The 19,958-nt window shown below is 37.9% G+C and overlaps 1 protein-coding gene across 2 annotated transcripts; it reads left to right on the top strand.

Annotated features, from left to right (window-relative positions):
- Nucleotides 1-1,014: 1,014 nt before the first annotated feature.
- On the top strand, nt 1,015-17,055 carry LOC101163458 (5-hydroxytryptamine receptor 3A). Of its 2 annotated transcripts, XM_020699667.3 has the most exons (11): nt 1,015-1,989; nt 2,730-2,789; nt 5,841-5,998; nt 10,037-10,081; nt 10,211-10,320; nt 11,881-12,050; nt 14,141-14,301; nt 14,785-14,995; nt 15,090-15,260; nt 15,392-15,453; nt 15,536-17,055. In XM_020699667.3, exons 2-11 carry the CDS (start codon nt 2,771-2,773, stop codon nt 15,770-15,772), a joined length of 1,344 nt encoding a protein of 447 aa, XP_020555326.2. In that variant the 5' UTR covers nt 1,015-1,989; nt 2,730-2,770; the 3' UTR covers nt 15,773-17,055. The 2 variants fall into 2 exon arrangements, with proteins under 2 accessions (XP_020555326.2, XP_011490758.3); XM_011492456.4 differs by lacking the exons at nt 1,015-1,989; nt 2,730-2,789 and having other exon boundaries at nt 4,730-5,998.
- The last annotated feature ends 2,903 nt before the right edge of the window (nt 17,056-19,958 follow it).

The following is a 19,958-nucleotide window of genomic DNA, read 5'->3' as shown; positions in this document are numbered from 1 at the left end:
TAGCTGTATATTTGACAATAGAATTCTATGGGATTTTGGCTTCTTGGAGCCAGCAGGTGGCTGCAGATGAGGTCATGATATCCAGTGATCTACAGTCTATGGAAAGAACTCGCTCTGATCTTTCTTTGACAGTTGACATATGCAGCAAGGTTTCTACACCTGAGTCTCCTTTCTGTCCCCTGGATATAAGCTCATTACCCTTTTCTTTCTTCTTCTTCCAGTATATATTGTCTTTTGGCTCTTTATTCCATCACCAGTTTGTTGTGTATCTCCACTTTTCTGCTTCTGACTACACTAATTATGTCAACTCCGCCTGCTGTCTCTGACACAGACCACCTGCCTTCTTTAAAAATTCAATAAACGTAAAAAAACTTTCTGGGTTTGTCTTCTTTTAGGCTGTCTATCATAAATCCCTGCATTGCTTTTTGTCAACAAATAAGGTAAGTTAATTTAAATAATAATAATTGAAATGCATCAAATTGTTTTTCAGAAAATCTTAGGCTGAAAAGGCTAAATTAGATGAGGTTCTAATAAAAATTGCTTTCTCACTATTAACCCTCTTTCAGTCACACTCTGGCTGTAGTTGTCCTTCCAGGAAGTCAAATGCTAATACTCTAAAGTATTTCTTAAGTTCTAAGCAATTAAACATTTGTCTAAAAGTAAAAAAGATTATGTAGATCAATCGCAAGTAGAAAAACTAAAGTGAGATGGTTCGATCAGATGGTTTCCTGTTCCAGCTTGGTAAAATAAAGGTTTGCTGTTAACATCACATTGTTATAAGTAACCGCAGAAAGAGTGCCAGATGCGCATTTTTGATCTGGAAGTAAAATGGAGCTGTGAGCTGTTATATACGAGGGGTGTTGGCAGTTCTAATGGGTATTGATGCAAAAGGAAACAGCAGGGACGGATCTTCTCAACCATGATGCTTGCACAATCTGTCCTTGTGCTTCTCCTTACCGGTAAGATTTGATGATCTTTTAAATTGCATGTGTAAATTACTTCTTTTAAATGTTATTAGTGGACTTTTTTCATTGAGTGGATCAGGTTGACCGGAGAGACACATTTTTATGTTATTTTAGTAGAATTTTAGGGTTTCAGTGAATGCTTTGTTTGAATTGTTTCTTCATTTTCCACTAAGTCTCATGACTGTTAAGATTAAAAAGACTTTTAAAGATTAAATCGTTTTTTTTCAGTTCAGCAAATCTTTTGTGGAGATTCTAGATGCAAAAAATTAGAAAAAGTGAAAAAGAGTTTGCACATTGTCAGGCTATCCTTTATATTGTTTAAATTAGCCATGTCTGAGACAAAAGGCATCAAAGCTACACACTATTTTTTTTTTTTTTTTTGTGTTCATTAAGCCTTAAAGATATCGGGCACTACTGACAAAATTTGCTTTGTCCGGTTCCGGGTTATAAAAATGTTAAAGCTGACTGTCGGTAGTAGATGGGGTATACTGGTACTCTGGACAGATTCTAATCTATCACAATAAAAATATATCCTAAAAGGTCGAAAGAGAGAGCAAGATGATAACATCTATCTTTTTTTCTGACTCAGCAATCAGTTGTTGCTGCAATAGCTTTTTTTTTTAATATTGGTTCTGTATAAACTTTATTTAGGTAGTAGTGTTTCAGAACAATTTAACCCTTGTGCTATCTTAGATGACCCCACCATTACATTGACGTGTTCTCCCTACCATGACAAAGGTGAATAAAGGCGGAAAGATTTCATGTAATCCATGGACACCAGTAAAGATCACAAATCATTGAAGACAAAAGGTTCAGCGCACTGTCTAGTGGGTCTAGATGACCCAACTCCCAACGTTAAAGTGCCTAGGAAAGCACAAGGGTTAAGCAAACGATGTTTTCGAATATTCACTTTAAAAAAGATTACTTATTACAGTTTTTATTTTAGGTGTCTTGTCAATCTTGGGTCTCAATGAGGTTCAAAATGTATCATTTCCTTCTGACGACGGTTTTCCTGAAACATCAGGTAAAGTGCACAAGAATCTGCCTTATGATCCAAGCCAGCTCTACTGAGCAGAAGCTCCAGAACAGTTTTTTTTGTCACGCTCTTACAAAGGCTATTTTTAATACTATTAACAAAATATGATGAATATCTTTGTGACATTCTAAAAATAATCACCCTACAGGGGCTGGAAATCCACATTCAAGCACATCTGATCTAATGCAGCAAAGTTTTGAAATATTGATATAACCTTTGATCCGTGCAGTTAAATAAGAGGATATTGTAATCTTGATCACATTGATCCACATCCAATGTTTCAAAATACCTGAAACTGATCGGTATGAGGCACGAAAGGCTTCTCTGTTTTGTGTTCGCCTGACCCATAACTAAATTATCTATATTTATTCTTCTGTTTTAGGGGGAGGTAGACTGATCCTAAAAAAAACTAGCTTGTAACTAATAGGACTTTTAATTTATCCTTGGGTAAAAAAAAAAATAAATAAATAAATAACTGACAAACACATTATTTCCCATCATTATCCCATCCCATCATTATTTTGATCATCCTATCATTTGTTAAATAATTTTCACATGCCAAAGATGTAAGGTATTATTTTGCCAGTGAGGTTTTAAAGAAAAAAAGTTAAAATTCAACGGCGACTGAACGGTCAGCCACTGCCCAGGCACTTTTAGGGGTAGCAGTTCTGACTGTTTTCATGTTTGGTCTTCTTGATGAAAAATTTTTTGTGTTGTTTTTTTAACAGGTGACTTAAACACAACTGAGTTTGATTACCTTAATAGAAGCATGACCACCCCTTCACCAGGTAAAAATAAAATAAATAGTTCCACATATCTATGAAGACTCTCATTCATGCAGGTTGGTTCCATTGTAGTAGGTTTAGGGGATGTCATCTGGACTTGGTTTTAAAGTTGGAAGACGTTTCGCCTCTTATCCAAGAGGCTTTGTCAATTCTGAAATAGCTGTTCTAAGAGCTGGTATATATGCGCTCATGGGGGAGGAGTCAGACCTGAAACTGGAGGTGTTGTCCACTTAGCCTACATGGTTTCGGGTCGTTAATAGTCCTTTGTCCTCAGCTGGGGGTTGGGGAGCCAGTGACTCCCTCTCCAAATTGGTCGTCTCTTTCAGCGGTTAACAACTCAGGTGGAACAGGTTTGGTTTGTTTAGGTTTCAAAACACTGCCGTAGATGGATGGAAGAATAAACCTGAGACCATCATTCTTATTAAGAGAAGGTTTATCCTTCTTGACAAAAATGGCTTCTTTCACTCCTCGCTCAAACCATCCTTTCCCTCTGGCTAGAATTAGGACTTCACTGTCCTCGAAAGAGTGGTTTGTGGCCTTCAGGTGGAGATGTACTGCAGACTCAGGTCCACTTGGGTTGGCTCTGCGATGTTGGTGAAGCCGCTTGTGTAGAGGTTGTTTGGTTTCTCCTATATACTGTTCATTGCAGTTCTCTTTGCAGAGGATAGAGTACACAACATTACTCTGTTTGTAACTGGGAATTTTGTCCTTTGGATGAACCAGTTTTTGTCTGAGGGTATTGACTGGTTTGGGATGAACTAGGATGTTATGTTGTTTGAAAATCCTTTAAGTTTTTCAGACAGGTCTGAGATATAGGGAATTGAAATACTGTTCCGTTTCGGCTCTTGTTCCTTCTTGTCTTGTTTTCCTGTATGTTGGGATCTGGTGAATGCCCACTTGGGATATCCACAGGTTCGGAGGGCTTGGTGGATATGTTGCTCTTCCTTCTTCTTTCCGTCAGAGCTTGTGGGGACCTCCTGGGCTCTGTGTTGTAATGTCCTGATGACGCCTAGTTTGTGCTGTAAAGGAAGGAAGTGGAGACTTTCACAGATCATATCAACGCAGTAGACAAGAACATCAAGTTCACCATGGAAGACACAAAGGACAACACCCTAGCCTTTCTAGACTGTGCTGTGATCATTGGAGAGGACAGACAGCTCCAGGTTGAAGTGTACAGAAAGCCTACTCACACAGATCAGTACCTGTTATTCGACTCAAACCACCCTTTACAGCACAAACTAGGCGTCATAAACTGGTTCATCCAAAGGACAAAATTCCCAGCTACAAACAGAGTAATGTTGTGTACTCTATCCACTGCAAAGAGAACTGCAATGAACAGTATATAGGAGAAACCAAACAACCTCTACACAAGCGGCTTCACCAACATCACAGAGCCAACCCAAGTGGACCTGAGTCTGCAGTACATCTCCACCTGAAGGCCACAAACCACTCTTTCGAGGACAGTGAAGTCCTAATTCTAGCCAGAGGGAAAGGATGGTTTGAGCGAGAAGTGAAAGAAGCCATCTTTGTCAAGAAGGATAAACCTTCTCTTAATAAGAATGGTGGTCTCAGGTTTATTCTTCCATCCATCTACGGCAGTGTTTTGAAACCTAAACAAACCAAACCAGTTCCATCTGAGTTGTTAACCGCTGAAAGAGACGACCAATTTGGAGAGGGAGTCACTGGCTCCCCAACCCCCAGCTGAGGACAAAGGACTATTAACGACGCGAAACCATGTAGGCTAAGTGGACAACACCTCCAGTTTCAGGTCTGACTCCTCCCCCATGAGCGCATATATACCAGCTCTTAGAACAGCTATTTCAGAATTGACAAAGCCTCTTGGATAAGAGGCGAAACGTCTTCCAACTTTAAAACCAAGTCCAGATGACATCCCCTAAACCAGGGGTCCCCAAATCCAGGCCTCGAGGGCCGGTGTCCTACATGTTTTCCCATCAACCTGCCATTAAAGCTCCTTATTGGCTAAACACACCTGATCAAGGTAATCAGCAGCAAGTAAGGCAGGGTTTCTGGAAAACCAGCAGGACTCCGGCCCTCGAGGCCTGGATTTGGGGACCCCTGCCCTAAACCTACTACAATAGTTTCACATATAAAATAAATATTGTGTGTGTCACTATATTTGTGGTTTAAGAAACAAAATTAAAGGAAAAGTTAAAACATGCATTTTGATTATTAAAATTATACCTTTTTATGACATTTGATTATTTGTCTTAAATAAAAAAATATGTATTCTATAAGAAGTGCAGGCTCTGTGTTTTAAGGCCTTGTTACACAGCCACTCCATACATTTTGCGCTTTTTCCACATATCTCAGTGTTTTGTGATACGTGTGTTTCTTGCGTTCGTCATTCATCGATGTGCACAGATGTACGCAGCTTATGCGTAATTAGCGTAGTTTATATGCAATTTTTGCATAAATGTTTGAATGATTTTTGCGAGATGCATAGGCAAATTTGTGGCTTTCTACAATCGTTCCATGTATGTCCACGTTTGTCTAATGGACTTTGAATACATGTACAACAGATTTATAACTTTTATATTGTGTATAGGGCGCACATATCACATTAAAATTACTTATTGACGGACGAATCACTAATGAATTTTGACTTTTACGCTGATTTACATGTTCTTAGTTTATTTACGTCTTCCATTGTATTAACGTGGTTCATTTGTGATACGTCTGTTAAGATTTCACGTAAAGACCCCACATTTTCTCACTTTTTCCACGGATGACCAATTTTTATTAGTGCAATATGCACAAAATGTACAGAGTGGCTATGTAACAAATTCTAAAGGATGTTGCATTAAATTTGAAAAATTAGAAATGTGGGCCATTCAATGAAACTTTTTTCTCAACAGCCAATGAGCTACTGGTAAGCACGTCACTATTAAGATGGAATTTTGATATATTCCAAATTGATACAAATATAACAGGCAGGAGATAAGACATTCTTGAGATTGTGCAACTTAAATTTTTATTAGTATTCCTGTAACTAATTAGCACTTTGACTCTGAATGTGTCTTAATCTTCTTTCAGAAACTGAGGATGCATATAAATGCAGTTATGAGTCTATTTTGAAAATTTTGGATCTCAAGAAAAACAGTGACAAGTATGTTATAAGCCGACCTGTCAAAGACTATCGGAGTAAGACGTGGGTTTATGTTCAAATGAGGATTTACGCCATTCTGGATATGGTAAGATTTTACAACTATTCATCTTTGGAAATTACCCAGAAATATACTAGAAACAGGTACTGGTGATATAATTTGTAATACATATAATTTTCTTCTCTCCCTCTGTTGCTCTAACTTTCATTAAGATTCTAGTTGGTCTCTTCTTCTGAGGTCCCTCTCCGGTTATTCCCCAGCAATTAGTTTGTGAATGTGATTTGCCATATAGGCATTCAGTTAAAATGCTGCCAGTCAGACTTATTGTTTGCGACTACCACAAACGATATCTTGGTAGGAACAGGATCTATAGCTAGAAGTTTCTGGACACTGTAGTGTAGCTCTGGTTCCTGCTCCTCCTCTGTCTTACCAGGATCAGACCTTAACACTGGCTCCATAGAATACTCACTTTGCTTCCACCTTGTGTCCCAACCTGACCTCGTGGATCCTGTTAAAATGTATTTCTTCAATCAATATTTTATCTTAGTTCCAGTCTGAATTTAGAAAGCACTTTTCCACCACCACAGCGCTTATAAAAAAATTCACCAATGACATGTTTTCTAACTTAGACAGTAATATGGGAATGGATACAATTTTCTTAGACCTTGCATAAGCTTTTGATTTGACAGATCATTACCACCTTGGTATTCTCTCTTTACATGAATGACCTTCCTACAGTTGGTTATAATGTTTTCATACAGATGTATGCTAATGACACACTCAATTATACACATGGTATCAACACATTTCAGATGGCTGAAATGAGTCATATTGCAGAATGTTTGGATCACTCAAGTTTAAGACTCAATTTAATAAGACTGCTACATTTTTATCCAAACCAAAAAGTATAAATCTACAGGCAGATGTTTTAGAAAAATATAGAAGTTGTCTCTGAATTTAAATATCTTGAGGTTTCATTAAACCAGTGTTTTTCAACCTTTTCTGAGCCACGGCACACTTTAACCTTAAAAAAAATCCCGCGGCACACCAGCATCCAAAAATTAAAAAAAAGGAGAAACTCAGTCTGTATTGATCTACAGCCCCTCCCTCCACAGTCTCACATGCATTTTTGAGATAATTGTTACAGAAAAAGCTGGAAGCTGCAGCTATTTTTTTCTAAAAGATGCAATAAAAAATAAGTTAGAAGATTTAAAAACAGTTTGTGTGTTCGTTGGTTTCAAGACGTTTAACAACAGATCTCCTTGTGCGCTGTCACTCTCACAACCCAATGCATCATGGGAGATGTAGTGCATAAAACGGCCGAAGATCGCTTTTCGGAGCTTCATTGTTTTGTTCACTTGTTCCACGGTCTGATACCGGATTCTGTGGAAAGCTACACCGCTAAAGACGAGCTTTAGCTGGTATTTTTGTTAGAACTGAACGACTTTACGAGCTAAATCGGGACAAGGAAGTGAAGACTTTAACCGCTTCTGATTGGTCAGACTGATGACATGTGATTAAGATCCCCAAGAATGATTGGTGGAGACAGTTAAAGCGACGGGACTTTTCCAAAATACAGCCCGAGCTGCAGCTGAATCGTGGTACAGTCATTCTTATCAAATGTCTTTAATAAAATAAAATAAACGCAAAGAAAAAGTATTTTATGATCTTTTATATTCCTAACTCCTCAGTGTTTTATCATGGCCTGTTTGGATGAACAAAGAGCTGAAATCCTAGAGATGGGAAATGTTGTTAAATCAGTTAATGAGGGCAATTTCCCACGGCACACTTGACCATCTCCCACGGCACACTAGTGTGCCGCGGCACACTGGTTGAAAAACACTGCATTAAACACAAGAATTACTTTTGAATCTGTGTGTGTAATATTTTCAATTTAATTTGTCCAATTGTATCATTATTCTGCCACATTTGCTGCTGCAGGCTGCTAAGATGTTAATGCATACTATGGTTTTGTCACACAATATCTTGTTTTACAACCCGGTCGCAGGCAAACAAAACAGCACTTAAACCCATTGTATAAATAAACAATGAAAATACTGGATTAAAACAAATTAGCGTTATCACCATTGTGCACTTTTACAAAAACTGTTAAGTTGGGTGAAGGTTATTAAGAATACAAAACTATGGCTGTTTTATAAAATCATAAATGGTTTGTCATCTCCTCCACTCAATTGGTTTGTCCAAATAAGAACTACTTTCCAAAGAATGACACAATGGTCAGTGCGAGGAGATTGCATGTTTGTAAAAAAGTGCCTTCACTCAGCATGCCTTCTCAATAATAGCAGTGCAAGAAGCCAATATATATAGCCAATATATTCTACATAATTTGTTATTTTATATATTCAGCTGTTGTTTTTAGCTTACTAAGTAGACAGTTTTAACATTTGTTTGGGGAGAACAGATGAAAAATAGCTAATTTGCAGTGATGCACTGTCCCTGAGACCTCAATAGCCCCCTTCTTTCCTTTTCCGTCTGGTCCAACACAAAATATTTTCAAATACGATTAATATAAATAAAGTTTGGTCTCGATTACAAATGGGGTTTATTCAGACATACCTCTGGTGTGTCAGAAGATTCATAACCCCTGTTGTTAAAGTAAAATATGTCCAACACAAGAGGCCTTCAGCTCTCATCTGTTCGCCCAGCTGATGGACAGGACAAGTTAAAAATAAATAAAAAAGAACTCAATAAAAATTGAAATTGACTTGCCAGACCAATAAATGTACAAATTTAGACAAAAAAATAAACAAAAAAGAAAAAATATTTTTATTTATCTATAATCTTGCGCATGCAGTAAATGTTGCCGCCAAATTCAGTTTTTTTAAGACTTACAAAATCTAAATTATGTGGAAAGGCAAAGGTTTAATTGAGATAGTTCTATAATCCAGTGTTTTTCAACCTTTTTTGAGCCACGGCACACTTTAATCTTGAAAAAAATCCCGCGGCACACCAGCATTCAAAAAAAGAAAGGAGAAAATCATAGTCTGTATTGATCTACAGCCCCTCTACAATCTCACATGCATTTTTGTGACAATTGTGACAGAAAAAGCTGGAAGTTGCAGCTGTTTTTTCTAATAGATGTAATAAAAGTTAAGTTAGAAGATTTAAAACTGTTTGATTTTTGTTCATTGATGTTTCAAGATGTTAAGAGGAGACTCATTGTGCACCGAGGCTCTGTCATTTTAACCCAATGCATCATGGGAGATGTAGTGCAAAAATCCGCCGAACGTGGACAGACTAGCGACTACACTAAACTAGTCGAAAGCTACACCGCTAAAGACAACCTTTAGCTTGTATTTTTGTTAGAACTGAGCGACTTCATCAACAGAATCTGAACAAGGAAGTGAAGACTTTAACCACTTCTGATTGGTCAGACTGATGACATGTGATTAAGACTCCAAGAATGATTGGCGGAGATAGTTAAAGGGGCGGGACTTTTCAGAAAACAGCTTTAGTTGCGGCTAAATTGCGGTACTGTCATTCTTATCAAAATGTATTTAATAGAATCAAATAAACACAAAGAAAAAAGTATTTTACGATCTTTCATATTCCTAACTTCTCAGTGTTTTATCAGGGCCTGTTTGGATGAACAAAGAGCTGATATCCTGGAGATGGGAAATGTTGTTAGATCAGTTAATGAAGGCAATTTCCCACGGCACACTGGTTGAAAAACACTGCTATAATCAAACAGGATTTTAACAAATTCTTCATCTGACAACAATAGAGATAAATTTGTTGCGGTTAACCTACACTTGTGCTTGACTTACCACATAAATGCTTTATGCTGAGTTGTTTGCTAGATGGGGTGAGAAAGAAGCTCCAGAGCACAAAAAACAGATCAACTTAAAAGATCAATGCTGTAGTGGTAAGACAGGCAGAAAAAGCTGATTAGGTGATTAAAAAGAATGGAAGAGTGAGGTTATTATTTGCTTACTATCAAACAGAAGGATTTTTAATTAAATCTGAGACTTAAAGCTGCTAGGAAAAAAAAGGATAGGTGAAATAATCAGAATTGACAGGATGCTTCAAAAAATAATTGTACTGAATGCATAATTTTTCACTAAGTATTATTTGTCTGATAAGAAAAAATGTCTTTGCTCGTAGAGAGAGGCTCACCAGATGTTCTTTTCTTACATTTGGGTCTATTTGGTAAGTTTTCATTTAGAAATACATACCTTCTTACAAACATGTTGTGGTTATTAATATTGTTTTTTTCCTTCATTTTTTTTCTCGTCTCTCTCATCTGTGACTCTCGTGTTAATGCTTTTTCCTTTATAGAAATGGAACAATGAGCACATTCGGTGGGATCCTAAACAGTTTTGTGGACAGGAGTATATTTTAATTCCAACAAAATATTTATGGATTCCTGATCTGACAATTGAAGAGATGTAAGTTTAAATTCAATGTATTATTGCCATTTCTTTAACCCAATAGCAGCCATAGCTTCATGTACACTTTCAAAATAGAAAGTCCCCATTATTTCCTATTCTTGAACCAAATTACAAATTGACGACAAAGAAGTGATATCAGAAAATAATGAAAACCCATTTTTTAATTACTGCTATTAATAATATCTATTTGACTAGCTTCAATTGGCAGTTTAAAGGCAATAGACCTATACAATGCATATTTTAGAAACACAACATTTTTAAAGAAGGTAATTTTGACATTCAACATATTAACAAAAAAACTTTAAATCCTTTGAAAATATTTAATTAAATATAGTGCATGCTCACATGTGAAATGTACGACGGAGTTTCAGGGCCAGTTTACAAAAAAATTCATTGTTAATTATGACTTTGAAGTCATAAATTTACGTGAAAGAAAGTCATAACTGTTAAATTACAAGATTTTAAGTCGTATATTTACGTGAAAAAATCTAGTAAATTTACGAGTTTATATCTCATAAATTTACGACTTAAAATCTCGTAAATTTACGAGACAAAAGTCATAGATTAACAAGGCTCCGTTTATCGGACCCTAGCTTGAAGATGAAATATGTGGAGCCTTTTGTGAAGCTTTATTTCCGGAATATAGGTTTAAAAAACATAGAGATTCTGAACCTTTTGGCAACTCAAAATCAGATTGTTTTCAGTGGAGCCAGCTTTCCGGGGTTTGGTGTCAGTAAAGCGGAGTTTCATATGTAAAATAAGGAGCTCAGAAACACGTTTGGGTGTAGAGGACCGCTGCAGCCTTTATTTTCCTTTTCATTCACACACCCTGAAGTTGATTTGTCACCTTACCTGTAATCCGAACACCAATGTGGAAGTAAACAGTGTTACATGAAGAAAGGATTCAAGTGGACAGCTGCAGGGATGCCCGACGGCTTCATCGGGCTGCAGAGGTCCTGCAAGCCACCCATCAATAAATAAATAAATCATTAATAAATCGTAAATCAAACAAATGAGCTTCCAAACATTTGCGACGTTTTCAATAAACATTCAGCTCACGTGTTTCATTGAGTTTAGTCGTCTGCTCTGCTGCTGCACGGCGTTCACTTGTTCTTGCACTGTGTATGCTCACTTCGACTTTATCTCATAAATTTACGAGTTTTTTCTCATAAATTTACGACTTAAAATCTTGTAATTTTCCTTTTTTTTTTTTTTGGTGGCCCTAAAACTCCGTCGTAGAAATGTTGCAGTGTATTTTTGAGTTTTTTTTTCCTCTTTTCAAAACAGTTTTTAAAATTTACTTCATCGTTTCACTGTTAATAAAAAATCTGTTTCAAACTGGCGAAGATTGTTTGTTTTATTTTTTGTATTATTTGTTTTAAAAAGCTTGACTTTAAAGTAAATCCTGATAAATCTTTCTGTTTTTGCACCTTTCTAATGCAAGTGCCCCATAATGTATTTTATAAACTAATACCAAAGGTAAACACAAAATTATAAAAAGCACCATTATTTAATAACAAAATTAATCTAATATTGTGCATTTGTTGTGTGCTACAGGACAGAGCAGGATAAAGCCACACCAAGTACTCATCTCAAAATCAAAAATTCTGGCTGGATTGAATTCAGGAACGACGAAGTGGTGGAGAGTACCTGCAAGATGGAAGTTTACAGATTTCCATTTGACATTCAGAGCTGCAACATCTCATTCAAATCTATCATGCATTCTGGTAAGAGTCAAGTGGCTTGGAAACAACTGATTCACAGAATGTTGCAAAGTTGAGTCATGGCATCTCGACTTAAAGTCTTTCTTTTTTTAAACACTCATCCAAGTGGCTTCCTCAGTCTGGTGGATTAGTGAGGTCACTGAGATTTCAAGCAGATTTATCCATTTGTCTGAGTGGTGAAACATTTCAAATCCCACTCTGATCATCTTCTGATCCATTGTAAAAGCATTCCCAGTGGTCTTTTAATTATAATTATCCTGTTTTTAATGAAAATTCAAAAAGCCTGTCATTTTGAGTTGTGGGCAGGACTGATGGCGGGAAGTGAGTCCACTTCATTTCCTGTCATCCCTATGTTTACACTCTATCCAACTATCTTACAACCCCTCACAATCCCAAGATAACATTAAACGTGCTCCAAAAATGGCGAGCAATGTCGAAGCCATCCAGTTGTACAGTTTTGAGGCAGATGCCAGCTCACACAAGAAAAACAAAGACATATGTGGATGTAGTCTTGTGAGTGGATGCATCAGAATGGAGCAGAGCAGGAAGCTTGAGGCCTACCAACTGTGGCACCTACATGCACATCAATGCTGCAAGTTTTTTTTCACGTGGCATTTTTTAATCTAGGACAATTTTAATAAATACATTAAAAATATACCCAGACATAGAATTTAAGCTTAATTTTATTTATGTCTTTCCTCATCTAAAAAATACCACAAGAACATCTTGAAAAAACCAAAAACATAATTTTTATTGGATGGGGTCTTTCAATAAAGTAGATTTTGAGTCCAGATGCCACCATCCAACTATAAGACAATGTCACTTACATCAGAATCTTAAGTGACGTGTCCCAAAAATGCAAACAACAACACAAAAAGTACATCCAGATAGCGAAACAGGCAGAAGACTAAGTAGGTAGAGATGGGAGCATATCTTCCGTGCAGAAAGGGGGCAGCACCGAGTAGAATCTTATTAGCTCTTAATAACCTGGAGACAGCTGAGTAATAGCTGAAGCAAAAAAGTCTCTCAGGGGTGTGGGTGGTGGTGGTGGTGGGGGTCTAGTCTAAAGTAGGGATGCTAACAGATGGAACAACTTAGAGATCCAGAAACAGGATTTTTTCACCAGAAAGACAGAACCACAGACAGGGTGATGAGGATGACTGCAGAGCAGAGATGGGAAGAGGCAGAATCTTGACAGGTGAGCACAGATGCAATTCTATATTTCATGAGATGTCCATCAAAGACTTCAAACACTTCTTTCCATTTTGCTTAGCTAATGCCTTAGTCACAACTGCCCTTACGTTGGGATGCTGGCTGTCTGCAGGCAAAAAATTGGGCAAACCTGTGCAGGGAACATAGGTGGTGAAATTTTAGGATTGTAGACCACTCTGTGAACCTCTAGAGCAGGAGTTTCAGAATTCATTTCTAGAGGGCTGGTGTCTGACATGTTTTCCGACCAACCTGCCATTGAACCTTCTTATTGGCTAAATACACCTGATTCAGGTAATCAGCAACAGATAAGACAGGGTTTTTGGAAAGCCAGCAGGAGGCCAGCTCTCGAGGAGTTTGACACCCCGGCTGCAGAGCCAAAATATTCATGCACATTTTTTTCACGAGCATGCTGCGAATAACAGGGCGGAGTTAACACTTATACAACGCGTAAATAAGGGTGAAGTGTGTGCAGGTGTAATGTACAAATTTTTCATTTTTTTTAACACACCCAAATCACGCAAGGAGCATTGTGCTGTTCAAGTGATAATTGTGCACTCCTTACGTGCTCCTTGAGTGTGGTGTAAGTGCACCGTATGACAGCATCACCCATACGTCATACGTGTGTGCAACTTACATCATCCTTACAAATATTTTACAATACACTTACCACACACATGAAAATGGCAACGTTTATTTTCATGACGTCCCTTAAAGTGGCCGCATGAGCCTCAAGAAAACTGCAAGACACACCTGCGGTCCCGTTAAGATGTGGCTGACCCTCCGTACAACCCAAAAACCCGCAGCACCCGTACGGGTCACAGGTGCATGGGACTTAGGCATAAAAGACCTTTTAATTGTTTTGTTTTTTTCCATTTTCCTAGATTCTGAACTATCATTGCTCGAATATACCGAAGACTCAGAGCTTACAGAGGAGTCTCGTCAAACAATCCAGACGCAATTTGAATGGATTTTTATCAGCATGTCAGAACGCAAAAAAACAATCAATCATTTTGGTTTCAACCAAACGGTGGTTGTTTACACTGTAAGTATTTCTGGATTCAAACATGTGCAAGTCTCATATTATTCTTGTGTAAAGCCTTTAGCTTTCATGTCAAAATATGAAGGACTAAAAGTCAGAAAATAATAAATGTTTGATTAATGTTTGTTGTAAAAACAGGAAAGGTTTCATTCTAATATTTTAAAGCTGCTGATTATAGGGATAATTTGATGACAACAGGAAATAAGATTAATGAAACCTAAAGCAGTGTTTTACATTTGGTAGTGTTTTTTTATAAAGCAAATAGACCTCTTAACTTTTATTTAAAAAAAAAACTGTTAGATGGGATAAAACACATTTAAACTATATTTAACATTCTAACAAACTAAATAAAAATAGCTAAACTCAATTTTCTCTTGCAGCAATCACGTTATTTGTATTTTTGCACATTTGTTTTGTTTTTAAATGGTGATTTCATAAGAGGTTTCTTGTAAATTACAGTGCAGTCATCATTTTGTTATTTTACAGATCAGCATGAAGAGAAGGTCAGTCCTTTATATCGCAAACTTCCTGCTGCCCGTTCTATTCTTCTTGTGTCTGGACTTTGCCTCCTTCCTCATGTCAGACACTGGGGGTGAGAAGGTTGGCTTCAAGGTCACAGTCCTACTTGCTGTGACTGTGATGCAGCTTATTCTCAATGACATTTTGCCCCCTTCTTCAGACAAAATTCCTCTTATAGGTAAAGACAATTTGGCTTCAAGTCTTAATTCTTGATGAGATGTTGTAAACACAGGATTAATGTTCTTGTCTCTGGATCTCCATGTCCCTCTCAGCGATCTACTGCATTGGGATCTTTACTTTGATGCTACTAAGCCTCCTGGAAACCATTTTAGTGATGTATTTGATAGACAAAGACCAGACTTCTACTGACAAGAAAGAAGAAAACCAGAAACTGATTGAGAATCCAGAAGATAAACACAGTCCACTCCCATGCTGTTGTACTGGTGAGAATATTTATTGTTCTGTTTCAGATTTTTAGATATGAACTTGTGTTTACCAGGTAGACAAACCTACCTGGTTCAGCTGACATAATGGTGTTAAACTTTGAATAAACTCTTTGTGTCCATCATTTTAGGAATTAAGAAAAGGATTTGCTGTGCATCTGCTGCCAAAGAAGATGAGTCTTTTCCTAAAGAGGTTAGAACTTTGTCTTATTTCAAAGACAACAATGTGAAAGGTGAAGTTGTCATTTAACTTGACTGTTTAACCATGTTTGCAGGGTTGCAGCAGTCCCCACACTGAGGTGTCTCTTGTCATGGAAAAAGTCTATGAGGAGCTTAGTGAAATGAAGAAATCCATTACTCTGCTGAGCAGCAGCAGGACAGAAGATGAGAAGCCTGGCTACTGGACCAGAGTGGCTGAAAAAATAGACAAAGTCTTCATTATTTTTTATATACTATCTGTTCTTCTGTTTTTGAGTGTCCTTTTTACTTTGTGGAATATTGATGGTACTTAATAATGAAAGAAGAGAAGGAAACACAAGAGTCACACTTAAATAGGGAAATATTGCATGTGTACCAATACAGAACTAGATGAATTGCATTACCTGCGATAAGGCAAGTGTGAATGCTTTAAGCTGAATGTGGTCACTGAAGATGCTAAAAATGCTGGATTTGAAGTTTCCTTCAGCAAAAAAATTAAGTACGTTTGAAAGAAAGGATTAAAAAATATTCTCAAACCACTAATTACTTGATGATTTACCAATGGTCTAAAGCCAATGTCAAAGAATAATGCCAAAGTACATGAGAAGTGAAGCTAAATGGGCCTAATAGATACTCAGGTCTTAAGACATGCAAATATGATGCAAATATTTCACACTTACCTTTAGGGAGCTATGTACTACCAATGAGTTTGATTTTTGATGTACAGAAGCAAAGTCAAGTTAGTTTCACAACTAACTCCAACATGGAGGCTATACTAAATCCACTTAGTACCATATAAGTGACTAATAAAAAAATTCATAAGTAAATTCAGGGAATCCCAGTCAAGTCTTGAAATTTATTTTGACTCGTATTTGTATTTTTCCCCCACACATTGTCATTAAAGTATTTGCAAACATGGTGTGACACAATAATAGTGGAGTTGATTCATCTGAATTCTTACAAATGAAACAGTTGTATGCTAGATCTGATAGTGCATAGAGATTAAACATATAACAAATGATAACTGTTGACAAATTTCTGTTTACATTTTAAATCTCTCAGGTTGAGTCTTGAGTCATATCTATTTCAAGAATGCAAGACTTAAGTCTCCATAGCTGAGGTTTGTCTGAATGAAACACATTCTAGTTTAGATATTCTTCAGCTGTATGGATCTAAAAAGCCTGCTTACTTGGCAGAGCTCTGAAATTTACAGAAATCATTCAGATTGTTGAGCTTTGGGTCAGCATCAAAAGGAGTGAAGCTGCTCTTGGCTACTATGCTGCACACAGATGGAACCAGCTCGCCAATTAGCTCAAACGAACTTTATCCAAAAGTCAAAGTTCTTTGTTTTCTGGTACCTTTGTTGGAGATGCTGTACCATGTGAACTCAATTTTTTCGATTGGTTTTTGTGTCTCTGCGTCAGCATTTAAACGAAAGAAGTTGAAAAAAACAGCCTCATTATATTTGCATGTGTCTCCTGATTGGATATGATATTTGGTTAAAAACACTGCATGTTTCTTCACTTAATCAAATAAAGCATGCAGATAAATATTTTTCATGTCTATGTCTTGCTCAAATAAAGTTGTGCTCACTAAACTGATTATAAGGACCTTTTTTAAATAGCATAGATTCCTTTATACTTTTGCTTTACAAATGAAATTAAGACATTTGACGTAAAAATTGATTGAATGAAAATAGATAAATTCATCAGTCTCCAATGCTGCAAGTTTGCCCACTTAAAAAGATGTGAGGGCTCAGATACAATTCAGCTGAGAGTGACAGAATAAAAAAAAAAAAAAAAATTACATCGTATGAGTTTTAAGGAACGTTTTTGTATAATTGTTCATAAATTTATATTCATTGCAAACATGCAAGTCTTCATTAAAAGCTCTTCCATCTTTCATTCATTACTTCTATTAATGGCACCTGTTTGAACTGGTTATCTGTGTAAAAGACACAGGTCTTATAGAGTCAGACTGCTTCTTTTAACAGCTTCTTATTTCATATTTATACTTTTTTACCATTGAAAAGTTCAAAACCCATTCCAAACATACTGCCCTGGCATCAAAGGAGTAGCTACACTGAAAGGATTTTATGGTTATTAAGTGGTCTAGCCCGTATCTGCCTCTAAGTCCAATAGATAATCTGAAAAGTGAGTAGAAAGTCTGTGTTTTGCAGCAGCAGCCCCAAAACATCACAGCTCTTGAGAAGATCAGCCTCGATTAATGGGCCAAAATAGCAGCTGCAGTGTGTGCAAACCTGGAGAAGACCAACAGGAAACATGATTTGAGGTGAACCTGTCATGGTACCTCTGTCAGTGCTCCTTCCCCGCCCTCTCTGCTCTGCTCCTGACTCCACCAGATGTGACCAATTCACCTCATCACCTCTGCTGCTCAAAAGGAGACCCAGCTCCAGTATTCAACGTCAGTTCAATACCCCTTATGGTGACTACGCCTGGTCTAGTCTGCTCATGTCTAGCTTGCTTTTGCTTCGCCTCAAAACTAACGTTGTTTCCTTATCTCAGGATTCCCTGCCACGAAGGTCACCTGTGTGGAAGTCGCCTGAAGCTTACCTGTCCACCCGTGGAACGCCGGACACCGATAGCCGCGCTATTACCTCCAGCCACGTCACGAGCCGCGCTCCAACCCGGATCTCCATGTTGCCAACCTTGCTGTTCTCTACCAAGAGATTAAAATCTACTTACCACTTACTTACTTGTCTGATCATTCTGGGTTCCAGCACCTGGGTCTGTCACGGCTACGAATTATGACAGAACTTTTGTTATTGTGGAGTAATATTTTAATCATAGTCATGATCAGAAAAAAAATACATATTTTGAAAAACATAATGTTGAATATTTTAGTAATAGGATTATAACTATTAGTTACTGGGTCCTAAAGAAATGCGCAACACAGCTGGCAGAGGTGTACACTGACATCTTTAACACCTCTCTATCACAGCAAAGAGTCTCCCACATATTCATGCCGGTTGATCCCTAGGCCTAAGCTGCCCACAGCTCCACAAAAACGTCTGTTCCAGCACTATGGTCTCCTGGAGGACATTGAGTTGGACCATGGTCCCCTCTTCACCTCACGAGCGTCACGTGAAATGTTCAAAGGTTTGGGCATCAACGTGAGTCTCACCTCAGAAGACCACTCTCAGTCCGATGGACAAATGGAGCGTCTAAACCAGGAATCCCCCTCTGGTCACTGGTGGGAGCCGGCTCCAGAGTTCTAGCCACACAACTCCCAGCAACCCCAGTTTCCTGGATTCCTCATCCCTGACTCTCATTCATTCATCAACCACAGCATACTTAAGCTCTGCACTCAGTGAAGCTCCGTACGAAGGTATTGCTTCTGCCACTCTGCCTTCCTTACCGAGCGTTGTATTTGGACCTTCTGTCTTCTGATCTCTGTTTGTCTGCCGCCAGCCTCGACTCTCCCCTGGATCCTAATTCCCCTGTCTCTCCTCCTATGATCTTATTTCTGTTGTCGACTAAATCCTTCCTGATCCTGATTTAGCTTTGGGGACTTTTAGCTGAGCTAATAAACCTGCTGCATTTGAATCCATGCCTGATCCTGTGACATTTAGCATGTTATTGATTATAATAACTTAGCTCGTGCTGGTTTGCGGCGCCTTCCGTCCGTGAAACCAGGGTTCGACTCCGGGCTGCTCCCTGTTCCCTTCTCTACCCCTGTGCCGGTTCCAAGCCCGGTTTGAGAAGGTTGCGTCAGGAAGGGCATCCGGCGTAAAACATTGCCAAGTTTACCATGCGACTTGTTCGCTGTGGCGACCCCTGATGGGAGAAGCCGAAAGAGGAAGAAGATTGATTATAATAACTTATGATTTCAGCAAATATGACCTCCTAATACAGCAAGTTTAACAAATGTCAATTTCCGGCTCTTTATAATTTATAAAATGTTTTAGAACTCAGCTGTGCATAATCATGAGGCCGTCATAAGTGTTACTGGGGGTTTGTTCAATAACCCTTAATATATTCTCTTGTTTATTGAGTTTAAAATTATGCTGAGTGACGTTTGCATTGAGGATTTAAAAAAAAAATCATAGAAAAATAGTAATTGCATGATCATTTGGAATGGGCTGTGCATGTTGCCAAGCTAGAAAGCTACTGGCAGAATGTTCTATGGACAGATAACACAAAATTTGAACGTTTAGTTAAGAATCAGCTCCATGTTCACAGACAGCAAAATGAATCATAAATCTGTAATCTGTGCGGGATACAATAAAAACCTAAGATTATCAAGGGATTCTAGAGAGAAACCTGAGACAGCTGGAGCAACAGGAGGGGGCCGACATACCTGTCGACAGGTGCAGGAGTTTTACTGAAAGTTGCAAGAATTGTTTGATTGCAGAGATTGCCTCTAGAGCAGGGATGTCAAAGTCAAATACACTGAGGGCCAAAAAAACAAATTGGCTATAAGCCGAGGGCCGGACTGGTTCAATGTTTATTACAATATTGAAATGGTTGCTCGTAGCCT

This window comes from Oryzias latipes, chromosome 19 (assembly GCF_053564925.1).
Source record: "Oryzias latipes strain Hd-rR chromosome 19, Olatipes_Hd-rR_3.1".
NCBI classification, from domain to species: domain Eukaryota; kingdom Metazoa; phylum Chordata; class Actinopteri; order Beloniformes; family Adrianichthyidae; genus Oryzias; species Oryzias latipes.
This window is presented reverse-complemented; position numbering and strand designations above follow the sequence as displayed.